Raw genomic sequence first — 19166 nt, forward strand, 5'->3', positions numbered from 1 at the left:
TTATGAAGCCCATTGAAGAGTTCCAAGAGGCAATGAAATACCTTGTTAGTGGTGCAGGGTTATTAAAAATTCAAAGCAGTCCCCAAACACAATACCAGGCGAAAAATAATAAACACTTTTATAGTTTGGAGATCATTTGTTATTATAAAGACACCTTCTCTGAAGTGTGTTTTCTAAGGTAAAACTTGGTGGAAGACGAAAAAATCTCGTCCGAAGAAAACAGAAGTAGAGTTCAGAACACCCAGTTGGTCAGTTAGCAAATATATAAGTTATCTGCTATATGTAACATACAAATAGATACAGAAAGAAGTATTTTTTTCCAGGCCTCAGTTCACTGATATCTGCATGCTTCTGTTAGGTGACACTTATAATTCAGTCCAAATATTATGCCCTTCTTCGATGAAACAGTTTTCTACTCAATAAGGAAGAATGGATTCGTAATTGGATTGATTTGTTCCATCTTTAGTGCTCTGAGCTGTGGAGTGTTTATTCAAGATATATCAGTTTCTTTTTAAACAAAAAATTTCCATGTTAATTATGGAATTTACTTGCTGAGAGCACTATCTAATGTCAGCTCTTTTTCTGGTTGTGAGGAATGGGTGGTGACTTTGCCTCTCAGGGGACATTTGGCAATAATCTGGAGATATTTTTGGTTTTCACATCTTGAGGAAGGGGACTGCTGCTGGCGTCTGTAGTGGGTGGAGGCTGGGATGCTGTGACTGGCGCTTCCAGCAGTGCACAGGACAGCCACCGCAGCACTAGTGACGTGGCCCAGAATGTCAGTGGTGCTGAGGTTGAGACCCTCATACGTGTTGTATGCAGCTTTAAACATCCCTTAAATTGTGCAATTCAAGTCCCTGAATATGGTTTATGTTAGATTTTTAAAAATAATAGATTTGAACATACTAATAGTTCATTATATTGACATACTCTAGCATGCTATTAAAACATTCTGTTTTTAAAATAAGGTATACAAAGCAGTTTGGTAAATGCATTTCTCTTCAAGGCTGTGGCCAGCTCTTCCCCCCTTTCAAATGAGTGCCCTCTACTGGTCAACTTAACTTCCTTTTATAATAAAACATGAAATTCCAAGTTCAGGTATTTTTCCTGTTTAAACTAGGTATAATCAATTTACAAATATATAAATTTTATTTGAGAGTCTTGTTTTATATAATTAATGTTTTAACAATCTTAAGTATCAGTTTTACTCTGCTAATATTATGATTACTGTGTGGACTAGGTAGGACCAACTAATTAAATATGTGGGTGAATGTTTTTAATTGAGAAAGGAAATGTGGCAGTGTAGGAGAAGATGGGGTGGTTCTGTTGTTAACACTGATTGAGGTTACTTTGAGGGAATTAAAAAGTGGCACCGTGGCTCTGAATTTCTAGTCATGCACACGGGAGGTACCTCACAGAGCTCAGAGCTTCATGGTGTGTTACATGGGGTGTCAGGAAGGGCCTATTTGAAAGTGACAAATTGTGGAAGTTGACATTTTATAAATTTTTATAGGACTGTTGAGAGCGCCTGACTTTTAGAGTCAACTAGTAACAAAATTCAGGCACTGTATTTAGGTCAATTTAAGAATAAGTATTTACTTAGTAATAACTGTTGAGACCTGGACATTAAAAATTACTGGATGTGTTTTATTGTAACTTGAGTTTTTATGATTACAAAGCTTTAAAAACATACAAATGAAAGTTGGTAATGGAAATACATGAGAGGGGAAAAACTTTTTATCCTTTGGCATCTCTTAAGATTCTGGTTTTAACATTGCAACTAATTCCTTAATTCTATAAATGTTATTCAGTGCCTGCTCTGTACCATGCAGCCTTCCTTGGGTCTAGAGATACACTGGGAAGCAAAAGGGACCAGATCACGGCCATCATGGAGCTTATTAGTCTTAGATGTATTTTGAAGAGCGGTGTTTCTAAACAGCGATCCTTATTACACGTAACTTAGTTTGGAGGCTTTATGCTTTAGGAGGACAACAGATTTCTTCTGTGTCTTAATTACATTGTCTCATAGTGCCTAGGTTTCTGGAACAGTTATAGTATTTTGATCTTAATATAATAAAATTAGAGCTGTGCAGTAAAAATAAAATATTTGAGAGGATTAAGTAGGGATATATTGCTTCCCTAAAATAATTTCTGAATTTTTTTTTGAAAAATTTCAAACCTATGGAAAAGTAGTCAAAAATAGTGCAGTGAATACTTGTTACCTTTAAACTGCTCATACTTGCTTTGTGTGTGTGTGTGTGTGTGTGTGTGTCTGTCTGTGTGTGTGTGTATACACATACTTGAATACATGATTTTTTTAGCTTAAATCTTGGAGAACAGGTTGCAAATGTTAGGACTTTTACCTCTAAACATCTACCTTCTAGCCCAGGGGTCTGTACACGGTGGCCTGCTGGCTGTGTGTTTGTGTAAAGTTTTGTTGGAGCACAGCCATGCTTGAGTGTATACGTGCTGTCTGTGGCTGTTTTTGCTCCACAGTGGCAGAGTTGAGTGGCTGCAACTGAGACCAATTACTGTCTGGTCCTTTATGGAACAAGTTTCTGACCCTGTACTAACAACAGGAATAATTCCTTGTATAACTACAACGCAGTGACAAAATTTGGGAACTTCAATGCTGATATAGTACTTTATCAAATACATAGTCCATATGCAAATTTTGTCAGTTCTCAGAATGTGTTTTTAACAAGTCTGTTTTTCCCCCTGATCCTAGGATCAAAAATCAGTTGTCACATCTCACAGTCTAGCACAGTTTCTTAGCTTTTCTCGGTCATTCATGACAGTGGCACTTTTTGAAGAATTCAGGCCAGTTGTTTTGTAGAATATCCTCTCATTGAGTTTTGTCTGGTTGTTTCCTCATGGTCAGATTTGGATGAAACGTTTTTGGTAGAAATACTGCATAAGTGATGTTATGCCCTCCTGGTGCATCACATCAAGGGGCATGTGATGCTGGTTTGTCCCATTACTGATGGTGTTATGTTAACACTGATTATTTGGTTAAGGTCATATCTGTCAGTTTTCTCTCTGTGAAGGTATTTTTAGTTCCTTTATAATTAATATGCACTCTGTAGGGGGGATACTTTGAGACTATAAATATGCTGTTCTCCAACATACTTGCACCCAGTGGGATGTAGTATCCACTGATCATTCTCACCAGAATAAATGACTGCCATAGTGATGGCAAAGTGGTGGGTAATCTAACTCTGTCATCACTTCTGCATTTATGAGTTGACATGTACCATAAGTAAGAGTCCTCTCTTTTCTCCTCTGGCTCCTTATTTGGTTTGTCTTATTTGTATCAGCATGGACTCATGGATTTTTTTTTTTCATTCAGTGTGTTGCAGTCTGTTCCTGTAAGTGATTGATTCTGATGCTCAAATTTGCTTTTGATGTGGCTGGTGGAATCCCTTTCAAGCTAGCCTCCTTTCTTTGACACGTCTCCCTCAGTTTTTGAGCTCTTCCTCACTTTCTGGCACGGTGTGTTCCAGGTCCACCGTGTTCTTTCCCTGTCCCTTCCCTGGATTCAGCCATTTGTCCAGAGAGCCCTAATTCCTTTTACTGGGGAATGGTATTTAGAAATTCAGACCTGGATGTTAAGTGTGTGTGTTGCTGCTGGGGTGTCACTGCTCTAAACCCTTTTCGACGGACAGAGCTAATAAATTTTATTTAAAAATTGTGAGTTCATTCTTCCCTACCTTCTTCCGTGTCTCCTTTCTCTCATGCTGAGAACCCTGGTTCTACCTTGTATAAATTTTAACGTTAAACAGTAGACAGCTGTTGCAATAATGATAATGTCAGTCTTAAATCCTGTTTCTTGCAGTATTTTCTAAGTAACACAGATTGAATGAATGAATTTAACATTAGGTTATATTTTTGTTTGTGCAGTTGGGACTAAATATTTTTCTCCATTGAGAAAAATAGGGATCCTTTTCATTTTCAGAGTATTCTTAAACTATTTAGGAAAAGATTGAGCTATTGGCTACATAAAAATTAAGACATCTTTAACAAAAATACAAGACTGGTGGAAACTGGGAAAACTGTATCATTTATCAATCAGAAAGCTCTCCTGTTTCTGTATTAGCAAAAAGCAAACATCCAAATAGAAAATAAAGGAGGCCTGAGATATAGATAGCCAACCTATCCACACACACACACAAAATGATGTTGAAACATACGAAAAAACACTTCATTAAGATGGAAATGCAAGTTCAAACAATAAACGTTTAAAATTTTCATACTGACTAAGAGAGAATGATAACAGGCCTGGAAAAGTCTGGAGAAACATGAGAAACGTGTGCACTTTATTCTATAGTGGGGGCATACGTGAGTGTATATTCTTAGAAACTTTCTGGAGGTCATCGTTTTGGCAATATGTATCAAAATGGAAACTACGTGTCGTTTGACCAAGTATTCCACTTACAGAAATTTGTCTGAAAGATTCAATTAGATAAATGTTTAAGATGTATACCCAGGAGTGTTTATTGCAGTGTTGTTTATAATTTTTAAAGTGGAAATAATCTACACATCCGCCAGTAGGGGATGGGGAAAGTAAGTTATGGTATATTTGTACAAGTTACACAGTTGTTGAAAAGGATTCGTTAGATCTGTATGTATTGACATTGATGAACTATCCATCATGTAAGAAGCTGCACTTTGTGTGGAGTGTGATTCTATTTATTTAAAAACAATGTGAATATGTATGTAAAATATGGTAGGACATATGCCAAACTCTCATTCTCTGTAGTGTTTTGGTTTTTAAAATGAACATCTTCTGTTTGAGAGGGAAAAATAAATCCTCATTTTTGAGGGAGAAAAGTCACTAGAGTATTAGATACTGTTAGATTACTTTATATTTACCCCTCCACAAACACGCTTTTAAAGCCTCGACACATTGGATAATACAGATGTATCTTAGATAAAGAAATTGGTATCAGTCCAATTAAAGAATAGCTGAAGGATATATAATCCAACACATGGAAGTTACATTGGCGTCTGTAATTATTAAGATGCGATCCATGATCGCTCTAGCCTCACATTCTGACCTTGGCATCAAGTGATGGTTGGGGGAGAATGCCACATGGCTTCACCAGGTTACAGGTGTATTCCTGTCATGTCCTTATTTTCAGAATCTGTTATGCTGATTTCCCTTGAGTTTATTCAGATTTTTCGAACCAGTTTTATCTCTTGAATATAGTACATATTTTATTCTGTAGTCCTAAGCTAAGATTCAACACTTTATAATTACAAGTATCCATCATTTAGTAAAGAAGGCTATGTTTTCTTTATCCTTAACTTTAATGAATGTCTTAATGAAAAATTCTGTTGTAAGAACGAGCTCTTTTAAAACACTTTTGCTCCCTCATAAATGTAGAAATCCTTCCTAAATCCCAGGGTTTTAGCTCTTTTCCCCTGGAGCTCCGTTATATTTATTTTGAAATATAGTGAATGGTTTTGGAAAAAGTAGTTCAAATGTCAATGTCCAGTGCTTTTTATAAGGACAGCAAACTGCTGCTGCTGTGTAGTTTCTAGTAGCCAGTAGCCTGCCCCTCCCTTTTTGGCCTATAATAGCATGTACGATGTAAAATGCAAAATAATACAGTTAGCTTTTTATAGCACTTGTCATTTTATAAAGGGATTTTCATGGTCTTTAATCCTAATCTGTATACCAAGGCCTGTTCTTTGTTTACCCACTTTTACAGCTAAAGGAACAGTAGTTTAGAGTAGATGAGAGATTAAGTAGTTTGCCTACACTCACACCGCAAGTAAGTGGAGTTCTGTGGCTGCCCATGGGTTGAAGATTCCGGAGTATATCGCTAGCCTAGACTTGAGCCCTGAGCATCAGACCTGTGTATCAGAGCTGCCTACAGGTCACAGCACCAGAACAACCCACGAACATATGGAATTCAACATGCCCCAAGCTGAACTCATCTTTTCCTCTCCCTTCCCCTTCTGTTCCCTTCCCTAAACAGTAAGCTCTGCCATTAAGAAAGGTTGAGATACAATTTACATAACATAAAACTCATCCTCTTAAAGTGTACAGTTTGGTAGATTTTAGTATATTCACAAAGTTATGCAACCATGACCCCTGTCTAATTCAGTAACATTTTTATCACGCTGTACCAATTAGCAGTCACTTCGCAGTCCCTTCTCCTGCCAGCCCCTGGCAACCACTAACCTACTTTCTGTCTCTGAATTTGCCTATTTTGAATATTTCATATAATTGATAACACACAGGATGTGGCCTTTTGTGTCTGGCTTCTTTCATGTAGGATCATGTTTTCAAGGTTCATCAATGTTGTCACGTTTCAATACTTCAGTCCTTTTTATGGCTGAATAGTATTCTCTTGTATGGATATTTATGTGTTCATCAATTGATGGGCATTTGGATTGTTTCCTCCTTTTGGCTATTTTGAGTAACACTCCTGTTAACATTGCTGTAAGCAATGAATGAGGGTTGTTCTGTCACTTTTACCCAGTAAGTATTTCTCAGAACTCTTTGATCTCCATCTTACTGTTGTTGTCTTAGTTCAGATTCTATCATTTCTTGTAAAAGTTTCCTAAACTCGCCTCCCAGCCTCCTGTCTGGTCTCTTTCTATAATTTGTCATAATAATGCTACCAGTGAACCTTCTCAGTCTGATCTTCCCTCCTGTCTAAAAACCTTTCAATGATTTAGTATAAGATGAAGCTCCAAACTCCTTAATATAGCATATAAGACCTTTGTAAGCTGGCCTAGTCCAGTTTCATGTCTTTGTGCATTCTCTTTGCTTCTTCCTGCCTGGAGTGGTCCTCCTGTCTTTCTTAATTCACATAACCAAAGTTGATCTCTTCTTCCTGTTCGCTACCATTGTACTTTGTTCTGCATAAGGTGTTGCATGCATTTCATTGTGTTTTAATTACTTGTTTACATTCTTATCTCTTCCATCAGATCTAGCTCCTTAAACTCAGAAACTTTGTAATGCCTGGCACAGTATATGACACATAGTAGATTTTTAGTAACTATTATGATGCAAGGGAGAATGGAGTAAATAGGTGAGAACAACAAGTAATAAGTCAGCCTGTGTTTAAATATCCCAAATTCAATACAATATGTGGCCGTGTCTCTTTCCTATTGTAATTCTAACATAACCAGGCTAATAATGTACACCTTTCTAGCTGTCTTTTGAGAACTAGCTGTGTACAGCAACTTTTGATGGTTTATAACCAATAGTGTGGAATACATCATTCTGTGATAGATTCAGATATTCAGGAGAGTAACAAAATACTTGAGCATTAAGAGAGTAAAAGTAAGTTGCTCATTTTTTTTCTATAGCTGTTATTCAGCAGTACATGAAAAGTACTTGTAATACTTCACACAGTAAGAAAATCTTAACATTTCAAAAGTAAATCCTCAAATAATACTTTAGCTGACATTTTCAGCAGTCCTGTTGATATTTACAAGAGTATTTGATGTAATCAGAGGCATGAAGATGGAGATTAAATGGGATAAGGCTTGTAATATGCTTATCACAGTATCTGACATATAAATAAGGGCTCAGTAAATGTTGGCTGTCGTAATTACTATTAATAGTAACATGGTTGCCTTTAGTAAAAGTTACTAATTTCTTTAGGTCTTTACTCTGGTATGTCTAACCATGTCAGGGTTAACTGCCTGGGGGAAAACTAAGTTGAGTATGTTAAAAGATGAACATACCGAGTAACTTGGTTACTATTAATTATAATAGAAGAACAGCAAAATGATGTCCTGGTCAATGAGTTTATCTTATTCTTGAATAATGTAGTCCTAACTTTCAAATTTCTCCAGTGGGTCTAGAGGTAAGTTTCTGTACATAGAACAACACTTAAAGGCATGTTAATAAACTGGAAAACACTTAAAAAAATTACATAAGTCAGCACAAGAAAGACAAAAATTCCAAATGGGCATAGAACACAGGTAATGGGAATAAATATGAAAATATAAAGAGGAAAAACTGTATAATATTATTAGTCCTCAGAGAAATACATATTAAAACGATAGGGGTTTTGGGCCTAACAAGATGACAACAATAAAAATATAAAACTCATTGTTGAGTGAGTGGTGATGAAATGGGTACACTCTTAATGCTATGTGGAAAAGTAACACAATAGTAATACAATCTGTTGTTTATATTTTTGCATTAAAGGTAATGTAAAACTTTTTCATGTATAAAACTTGTTTTAATACATTTATTAAAATACTCAGTATATTATAATTTTAAAATTTACAACTTCATTGTTTTAATATAGTTTACAATATCTTTAACTTGTGTTTACTTGGACTGATTTATAGTGTCTGCATTTATTTACATTGAATGGATTTATTCATTTGTTCAACAGACAGTACTGATTACCTACTGCGTTCAAGGCTGTCACACACATGGTGCATAGTGGTGAGCAAAAGAGACGTGAGCCCAACCATCATGGAGTTTAAAGCCGAGTAGGGGATGTAGACTTGAACAATTACACGTAAATACACAGTTAGAAATTACAATTGACCACCAGCTGCTAGGCGGAGAATTTATTGTCAGGGTAGCAGCAGGGATCCCTGCTAGGAAGCAGTGGCAGGAGACTGCATGACACAGGATTACCTTGGTCTAGGGTGGTGACGGTCAGTGCTTGGATTTGGAGCACTTTTTGAAAAAGAGATAAATGGCATAAGATTGTGGACATTAAATGCTTTTTTTTTTTTTTTGGTATGATATTTTAGGATGCCATGTTGAATGTATCTATTGTAATAACTATCATTTTAAAAAAAGTAGACCAACCATATTTCCTTAGCATCTTTTACCAGAAGCGGCATTCACTGTGTGAAAGGCTGTGACCAGCCCTGAGGCTCTTGATAAGTGTTGCACTTGCTTTCTGAAAGGATTGTACCTGTTTGTCACCAGAAATGTCTGACTTCTGTCTACACTTAACTTTCGCATACCACAGTATATGTCATTTAGAAACGGCTTTTTTCCCCCCTACAAATACGTAAAATAGTACTTTAGTTGGGAGTAAAGGGAAATATACGGAATAACTTTCCTTCATTTAATATTGTATTAGATTGAGTTAGTTTTTAGGTGGCTTGCTTTTATCCTTGTTTCCGAAGGATGTTAATAACCTATGTACCTGATATAAAAGTTTATTCTATTTGAAAGACTGGAAATGATACTAATTAAAAATGTGAAGTCTTAATCCTGTTCTTGCTCTGTCTTTAACTAGTTTCACTGTAGAATCTATGTGGTTTTAAACTGATTAGGCTTTGATAGCCTGTGCTTTCTCAGGGATGATTTTTTTTTAAAGTATAAAAGTAAAATGTGTTGAGAATATTTAGATTTGTGAAAAGGTATTTTACTAGCTGAGAGCAGGAGATGGCAAACTTCTGTAAAAGGTCACTTGGGTATTTGTCACATACTCTTTTTTGTTTTTAAACAACCATTTAAAACCATGAAAACTCTTCTTGGTTCATAGGCTATACAAAAACAGGTGGCCAGGATTTGGCCTGTGGACAGTAGCTTGCTGTGCCCTTATTTAGACTCCAATCTTGGGAAAGATTCTACACTGGTGCATAATTTTTTTCTACCTCCTTATACTTCTTTTTTCAATGGGTAACCTGAAGTTGGAACAAAATCTTTAGTATTTACATACCATTTTTGTTACGCTTGTTATCTGCTTTGCCTTAAAAAGTGTTAGTTCTTTTCAGATCATACCTCGCCATTTAGCACTTTTGTTCTTAAGTTTTTACCAAGTTGCACTGCCTTTTTATATAGCTCAGTGACTGTGCTTCTAAGGGTGACTCTAGTTAAAATTAACTTGGGAAATAACTGAATTTTTAACCTAAACCTATTATTTGTGATCTGCAGATTGCTCCTCGTTGTTTATAGGTAGGTTGTAGATTACTTTTTTCAGTAACAGAACTTTGCTGTCAATTTAGGATTTAGAAGGGAACAGATAACAGGAATGAATAGGGACTGCTTTCCCAGTTTCTCAGTCCCTTTGATGGAGTGCTCATGGGAATATATTATGAAATGCATGCAGAAACTACTAATACTCCACATTATATGCTTTTGAAACACAAAGTGTTTGAAAATTTTGTAAATGGGAGTTTACTGAGGTATATGTACATCTTGGAGGTGATATCCACGGGCAGATGGTGAGTAATCCCCCAGTCATGCCTTAGGTAGAGATTTGTGTGGCTTAGAAAGTATAATCCTTAATTTTATTGTTGATAGAAAATTTTAAAGGCTGAAGAAACTATCAGCCATAAGGTTAGCGCAAGCTAGTGCTGGCAAGTGAGGAACGTGAGGGGACAGCAGTAGGTAAGGAAAAGGCACCTTTGGTCTGTTTTACATGCTTAGTAGCCTCCCCTGGGTAATGAATGGATTGACTCTAAGACACTGTCCTCTGCTCTCCATTTCCCCTCTTTCATTATACTTCAAAACACTGCTTTTCAATTTCTAGTATACAGGAATTCTTTTAAGTAGTTAATTAAGGGAATAAGCTAAAATAAAATGTCAACCAAATGTTCACATCCTTAGTCAAGAGCTTCTTATTTAGAAAATTAAGTAAATATTCATTCTTTTTTTCTGGTGAGATCATTTTTATTACAGGCAATTTTAAATATAGTTTACTTTAAAAGATAAACAGAAGATCATAGTCTAGTATGGTAATCTTTTCACAGTTTTTAAAATTAAAAGCCAAAGAAAGAAATGCATTTAATGTAATATCTATATTAACCCCCCTCAAAAAAGATAAGCAAGAAATGAGTTATTTCTTAAATTAATGATCTCCATCAGAGACATACCCTTTGTTAACATTTTGATGGATGTACCATCAGTTTTGTAATGTATGTATGGATACATTTTTACCGATATGTAGATATATTTTATTGGGATCATGCTACATATCTTTGTATTCTCCTTATACTAGAAACATTTTTCAAACATTTTACCAAAAGCTTGATTTTAAATGACCACCTTTTAAATGATAGGTCTATAAAGTAATTTATGAATTAAGGGTGGAACAATAAGAAACAGTGTCCTTAGGTTTATACTTCATACCCCTTATCAGCACTGCCTCTGATTCTATGACTACACATGGCACCATCCGTTTCCTTATTTTTTGAAGTCTATTTTGGCAGAGGGTGTGTAAAACCTTGTATTCTTACGTATTAATCAGAAGTCTCAGATTTTCAATTCCAGATTGTTATGTTACCCACCCTCTTTCCTTTACTCCTTCTTGAAAGCTGCGTAGTCGCTAAGATACCGTCTCTTCCTCCTTCCTTCCACCTGCCTCTTTTTTTACTAGAGGCCTCCCAGGATTTGCAGACAGGTCATTCTCTTTAACTTTATCATAGTATCCATCTGGCTGTTAAGTGTTCCCAGGACTTCGGAAATGGATAAATAAGGGCATTAAAATTTTCTGTATTGACCATTCTCTTACGTATTCCCTTGGCTGTAAGTAAAATTAATGCATGGCAAATGTAAATTGCTTGATTTTTCTTGCCATCTAAATGATCCAGAATAAAAGAGTTAGTAGAGCTATCTCATTTTGTAATAATTATTTTCCTTTATAGAGAATTTGGGTCTTTTTGTTATGAATATGCACATTTACATTATTGAATCTCTGTATAACACCTTTTTAAAAAAAACCTTTTTTTAACTGCAGTAAGATACACATTTATATATAATATATATATTATATGTAATATACCTTTATATATATAATTTATCATTGCAGCCATTTTAAGTGTACAGTCTAGTGGCATTAAGTAAATTCACAGTATTGGACAACCATTAGCTCTGTTTCCAGAACTTTCTCACCATCCCAAACTGAAACTCTATGCCCATTAAATAATAACTTTCCAACTCCCCTCTCCCCCAGCCCCAGGAACCTCTATTCTACTTTTTGTCTCTGTGACTTTACATATTCTAGGTATCTCAATATAAGTGGAATCATAGAATGGTTGTCCTTCTATGTCTAACTTATCTTACTTAGCATAATGTTTTCAAGGTTCATCCATGTTGTAGCATATATCAGAACTCCATTCCTTTTTATGGCTGAATAATATTCCTGTGTGTGTGTGTGTGTGTGTGTGTGTGTGTGTGTGTGTGTGCCCCCATGTGCACGTGTTTATCCATTCATCTGTTTAATAAACACTTCGGTTGTTTCTACATTTTAGCTATTATAAAATATGCTGCTGTGACCATTGGCATACACGTGTTTGGGTTTCTGCTTTCAGTTCTTCTGTTTATATACCTGGGAATGGGATTGCTGGATTTTATGGTACTTCTGTGTATAACTTTTTATTCTCTGTATCCTCACTAGCACTTGTTATTTTCTTTCTTTCTTTTTTTTTAAGTAGCCATCCTAATGGGTGTAAAGTGATAACTCATTTTGATTTGTATTTCCTAAGTGATGTTAGGTATCTATCTTTTCAAGTGTTTATTGGCCACTTATGTATTTTCTTTGGAGATTTGTCTGTTCAAGTACTTTGCCCAGTTTTGAATTGGGTTGTTTTGTTTGTTTGTTCTAGAGTTGTGTCTGACATCTTTCTTAAAAATAAAAGATGCGCCATAATAATCCAGACTGTGTTTCTCCCTTCTCAGGATTCCTACAGGAAACAAGTAGTAATTGATGGAGAAACCTGTCTCTTGGATATTCTCGACACAGCAGGTCAAGAGGAGTACAGTGCAATGAGGGACCAGTACATGAGGACTGGGGAGGGCTTTCTTTGTGTATTTGCCATAAATAATACTAAGTCATTTGAAGATATTCACCATTATAGGTGGGTTTAAGTTGAATAAAATAGACATTGAGGGGTAATTGTATCTTCCATTTATTGAGTCTTTGCTAACTGCCATGCACAAGTTATCTAATTTAAATTTTAAAATAATTTTTATGAGGTAGGTAATACCCCTGTTTTAGAAATGAAGTTCTTAAGGATTAGAGCGATTGTGTAACTTGTTCCAGATCACATGGTAGTAGTGATGGAATTGAAACGTAGGCCCATTTGACTCTAAAACCTGTGCTCTTAACCACTCTATACTGGAGAAACAAGGCTTTAAGCTAGATCCATCATAAAAATAAAAACCATGAACAAAAATGTGAAAAGGTAATTGAGATGGTGCCTTAAATTTAGGTGCCGAATACTATATTTAGTGTAGAATTCCTTGGAATCAGATAAATGTTGGCCTTAGATAATTAAGGAAAAAAGCATAACTCTAAAGTTGTAAGATTGAAGTGTTAGAACAATACAGTATTTAAAGAATCTGAGAATTTTGCATAAAACCATCTACTTCTAATAAAATAATTGTCCACATAGCTATCAAAATCTTTTCACTTGGTGCTCTTTTTTTAAAGAATGGAATGTGAAGAATTGTGTTTATGTTATAATTCATATTTTTTAAAAAGCTTTTTAATTCTACATATACATTTAACAACATATATAGTATATGTTTCTAAGATTAAATTTTTTTAAATTAGGCATAACACTCTTTTGGCCTAGAATTGTTCAATATTTCTGTTTTATCATTCTGACCTACCTGCATATGAACCTACTGGATTGTAGTTTTACTATACTTCTAGATATTTGATCTTTTAAGGGGCACAGAGAAAACTAACTTGAAGGAGGAAAAAGGAAAATTTGGTGTGATGGGAACTAGGTCTTTTAGCCATATTTTATGAGACGAAGTTGGACAATTTTTGAAAGGTTTTTGTTACTAATTCTTCTGCTATAACTTTTTTCCCTTCCTCCCCAGAGAACAGATAAAAAGAGTTAAAGACTCTGAAGATGTACCTATGGTCCTAGTAGGAAATAAATGTGATTTGCCTTCTAGAACAGTAGACACAAAACAGGCTCAGGACTTAGCAAGAAGTTATGGAATTCCTTTCATTGAAACATCAGCAAAGACAAGACAGGTAAGTAAAACTGTAATAAATACAAACCTCTTCTCTGCAGACTATTTCAAGTGATTTTAATCATTAATCATCATTTACTATTACATATTTTAATATTGTCATTTGGGGCCAGGAGGGCAAGAACATTAATACACATACTTGATAGCATTATTGTTATATCAGTTGATCTAATTTGTCAGGTTTTTTTTCTATTATACTCAAATAGGAAATGAAACAATATTTATTTGGTAAATGTTCTCTTAAGGATGTGGGAGGCAGCCCTTCTTACTCCGGTGCCTGTGGTATTATTTTTGGCTTTAGTTTCTTTCTACACTGAACTTTTTTCTTCCACTCAGCACATCTTATATTCAAGATTCAAGAAATGTGGGAATTTTTTTTTTTTACTGTTATATTTATAAAGTCAAAGAGCAAGGAAACAAATTTTGAGTTTCCTATTTTAGAAGTGCTTTTAAGAGTATTATGTCATATGTTTTCTAGACTGAATTTTGTTGTATTTGAAGAATTTTACTCTGGTAGAATTTTTGTAAGGATATATTTATTTTTGAAGAAAGTTTTATTAAAGCAAGAGAATATTTAAAAATTATTCATTTACTGTGCTGTTCTGATAAAAAATATTGCCAGCTTGGTCCTGAATTTTTCAAAAATTATCTTTATGTTAAAAGTAACTTTTTCTCTAAGTAAAATAAAATAATTGATATTATTTAACCTATTTGTATGAAATAAGAGTTTAACATATAGAAAAAAATCCTAGAAAGGAATATATGAGGCTATGATGGGATACTAATATGTTCCACACAATATGGAACCTTTTATGGGGCCTTGCCATGTGTGCAACTATGAACCCAGAAAACCAATTTCATGGAATTTAACTTCATAATGCTAGAAGCTGAAAACTGATGAACATCTCGTTACATGGTTTAACTTACAAAAACACACTCTTGACCTTTTCACTAAATTTTGTAAAGGGGGAAATACTTTAAAGTAAACCATCATTCAGCTAGTATGTATGTCTGTTTCCCTAGTGGAAGATCACATGTACCACTTTCTAGTTGTGCAAATTTGATACACAGTGAAAAAAAAAAAAGAATTCTATTTTAAGTTTTCATTTTGGGATTAAAAGCTGAATTTCTGGGGTGTTTGATCATAGTATAGATATCTCATTCTAAAATCTGATCTATAAGTTAAAGAAATATTTGGTATATATATTATTTCACTTTACTTTGGAGGAATTAAAATTTCATTCATATCATTCCCAGGTCCCGAAGACTGGGTAATGGTTTGGTTTTCGTCTTCTTTGAACTGGTCTTCTCTGACCTTGATTTCCCTTAGGAGGTACTCAGAAAACATGATTATCGTGTTACAACTTTTTCTCTCATTTGCATATGAAAAAATTTCAGATATATAATTGAAGGAATTTTATTGAAAACATTTACAAACCTACTATCTAGAATATACCATAAATATTGTATTAACTTGCATTATTTGCAACTTTTAAAAGATACCTTTTAGACTAGCGAACATGTTAGTTTACATTTTCTAAAGAAAAGAAAAAAAAAATCTAAGGGACTTGGCCTAATGCTGTAAAGGGCTGCAAATAAAGCAGTGCTTCTCATACTTGAATACGCGTATGAATCAACTGGGCTTCCTACTCAGATCCAGATTCTAATTCTGAATTAGAATTAGGGTCTAGGTTGAACCTGCGATTCTGCATTTTTAGCAAGCTCTGAGGTGTTGCTCACTTTGGTACGTGGGCTACATTTGCAACAGAAAGGCAATAAAGGGCAGTAAAAGGAAGTCTTGTTATTCCTACAGTGTTGCCCTCCCCTTCTCATTCTGTAAGAGCCTAAGGAGCTGTATCTTCTTTCCTAGTTGTATGGTTACTACCTCAGAAGTATTGCTCATTCTTAGTGTTTGACGTTAGTGCTTTAACATACCCCAGCATCATAACTAATCAGAAGAATACCTGGTTTCCTTTTAAAATAGATGTTTAGGTTTTATACTGGTTTTGTGGGGGTGTTGGGGGGGGTAGGGAACGGGATATAGTATGTGTGATACCAGTGGATTAACTTAAATTTGCTTTGTAGACATTTTTTATGGATTGTTAAAATATAAGGAATACTTGTACTTTATTTCTTAACCTTCTGTCACTCAGCTTTTCTTATATTTAAATCCTGTTTCATTGATACTGTTATGTAATTTATGTTGCTAGATTATAATCAGATATTTAGTTTCTGATCTTTGATTTTTTCTCTTTATTACATGGACTTGTTGATTTGCCTTTCAAAAGTTTATTCATCTTTCTCTGTTGAAATTAACTTGATATTTGCATGCTTTTGGAAGACTTTAAAGAGCTATTCCAAGTAACTGAGAAAATGATATATGTAAATTTCCGTAAATTTTACATCCCCAGATTTTGTGAAAATTTGAAGCCCTATTTTCTGCGGTGTTTTATTGTGCATCTGCTATTTATTATTCAAACAAAATAAATATGCTTATCCTTGTTGCATTTAATCAGCAGCTACTTGCTTCACGCCCTAAGTTTTGGTCTTGAGCATGAACTTAAAATACAAACAACAGAAAGTTATATTCAAGTCAGCAGGAACAGGACATTCATTTAGAACTTTTGGTAGATACAAGTCAGGGGCTGGCTGACTTTCTCTGCGAAAGGCCAGATGGTAAATAGTTTAGGCTTTGTGAGTCACAGGTGGTATCTGTTGCATTTTTTTTCTTACAAACTTTTAAAAATGTGGAAACCATGCTAAGCTTGTGGCCAGTACAGAAGTACGGGCGGTGGCTGCACTGGGCTTGCAGGTTACAGTGTGCTGGTCATTGACCGTCTGGGGAGCTGTGTTCTTTGACTAGACGTGGGAAGTTAGGTCAGACTTAAATTTTACAGGCGAACATTAGTAATTTTAAAGTAAAACATGTATTCTGTGAAAGAGAAATAGTTTTGCTATGGCTTTTTTAAGGTAAGGGTTGCAGACTATATATTTTACCAACTTAATTAGTTTCTTATTTTAAAAAGCCCATTATATGGCTAGAATATAATGAATTCTATTTTTTAACCATCATTTTAGTCCACATCCAAAAGGCCACTGGTTTTTATTTTCTGCCAGTGTGCTGTATGTGGTCCCTATGTTCCTAGTGTATAAAGACTGCTACCTGGTTCACGTTTATCTGGGCAGTTACGAAGTGACATTTTCCTGCCCTCTTTGGACAGTGCATGGCAGTGTTGGCAAAGGCTCTTGAAACCAAAACACTGACACCGTGGTAATGAGCTGTGTGTTTTCCAGTCTGCTAAAATCAAAAGTAGGGAGCATTCAGTAAAGTGGATGACAAAAGCAGAATTCTCTGAGTATCTGCCACTCGCGATTCAGCTTTTTGCTCTCTGGACATCTCAATTTGAGCATAAGATGAAAACTTGTTTTATGAACTTAAAAATATTGAGTGATTAATTTTCTGGGTTTTGCTGTTAATTTCTAGATACTTAAAATTAATTGTTAGAAGACCTCCATTAAAGAAAGCTCATACGCAAATAGTTTTCACAGAGCAAACCTAACAAAAACACTTCCTTACATGCCATATTTCTTTGTTCAATAGTAGTTGGGTTTGTGTACATAAGATCAGTATTTTGAGCTTCAGCTTTTCATGAGTTAAAAGTAGATAAAACAGTTACTGAGCAGCTGCTGTGCACCCACTTTATGGCCTCTCAAATAATGATATTGTTGCATTTCAGTGGCTCCTGAGATGGGTTATCATTGGGCAAGGTTTCTTTCCAATCCAGCAGAGTGAAGTTGCTTTTTGGAATACATCTTGTTCCCCCCATCCCTCTCCCTCAAGAAGGCTAGTATTCTTTCATCCGTCTACAGTTTGGGTATTTGAAGTGTTATTTATTTCCTTGAAAGAGTTTTTGCAGATAATGAGCCATTCAACTGGAACAAATGCTTGTTTAAAATTAAATGGCTTAGTGAAAGTGTTATAGGCACCAGGTATAGAATGGTGTTAGTCGTTCGTTCTTTCTCCTGTACTGGGAGTGCTCTATTTCTATAGCCTCACAATATGTTTTCAGATCATAGCTGAGCTGAAAATATTGTCAAATCTCTTGATTTAAAAAAATTCACATTATATGAAAAAAGTCACTTTTGTTCCTACATGCACTTTTGTTTTATATTGTAATTCTTAAAGTTTTAATAATTAACATTTGAAAATGAGTATACTTGGCAACAAGCCATGTTATCAAGAATAAATCATTACATGGCAGTTAAGACCTTAGGAACTACTCATAGTGGGTATTAAACATCTGTTTTGGCTGCACTTAATCTTCTAAAATTACCTACAAATTTTGGAATATAAAACCAGTGTTCTATGCCACTGGTTTAAGATACACAACAAGGATCAATAACGTTCTCTTGATGTCAGTATGACTTTAAAGCATATTATCAGGAAATAAGTAATTAAAGTCAGAAAATATGGTAAATAAATGATTCTTTAAAATCTAATTTAAATGTCTTATTAGTAAAAATGAGAAATGATAAAAGTCACTCTGGAATAACTGTTTCTCAGTGTTGTTAATTATCTTAACCTCTGAGGTCCTCATACTGAATTCTTGGTGGCGGGTAGTAATCATTTCTTTTTAATTACTGGCTTCCAATTCTCTCTGCATTGCTGGAAACAAAAATCATATATTCTGGCATTGGTGATGGGGATGTGCACACTTAAAAAGTAGACACTTTCAAACTAATTTTAGAAATAAGTTACCATCAAAATTTGCTTCTGCTAAATTAGTAGAGGACCAAACCCCTATTTTACCCCATCATAGTGTGTTTCAGTACTTTTACATTGACTTTGTGACTTTTTTAAAAACACAAATAAAAGTTTATATTACTGAAAAATATGAGCTTTACCTGGTTTGTTTTATTTATATATATATATATATTTTTAATTTCTTACATTGATTTTCAAATTGAAAGGAATCATTTGTGAAAATATCTTAAATACATGCTCATGCTTTACTAGAGCTGTTTTAACACTTTAAATTATTTCTCTAATTTAATCACGAGGATTTCTGATACATAATTTTTAAGGACTTAAGAGTAAAACAAACCCTCTCGAGAATTAATGATAAATATAAAATATTAAAAATTTTGGATACAGGTACAAATGGCTATCTAATTTAAAGTACCAACATATTTAATGATTTCAGAAAATAGTTGGAAATTTTAATTTTGAAGT

The 19166-nt window shown here is 34.7% G+C and overlaps 1 protein-coding gene across 6 annotated transcripts in view; it reads left to right on the plus strand.

The window, feature by feature from the left end:
- The window catches only part of KRAS (KRAS proto-oncogene, GTPase), an 85255-nt gene that overhangs the window by 55659 nt on the left and 10430 nt on the right, over nt 1-19166 (plus strand). For all 6 annotated transcript variants that reach the window (XM_006199945.3, XM_072954864.1, XM_072954865.1 and 3 more), the window contains exons 3-4: nt 12623-12801; nt 13775-13934. In XM_006199945.3, coding sequence (XP_006200007.2) covers nt 12623-12801; nt 13775-13934 — 339 coding nt within the window. The remainder of the gene's footprint in view (nt 1-12622; nt 12802-13774; nt 13935-19166) is intronic.

This window comes from Vicugna pacos, chromosome 34, assembly GCF_048564905.1.
Source record: "Vicugna pacos chromosome 34, VicPac4, whole genome shotgun sequence".
Taxonomy (NCBI): domain Eukaryota; kingdom Metazoa; phylum Chordata; class Mammalia; order Artiodactyla; family Camelidae; genus Vicugna; species Vicugna pacos.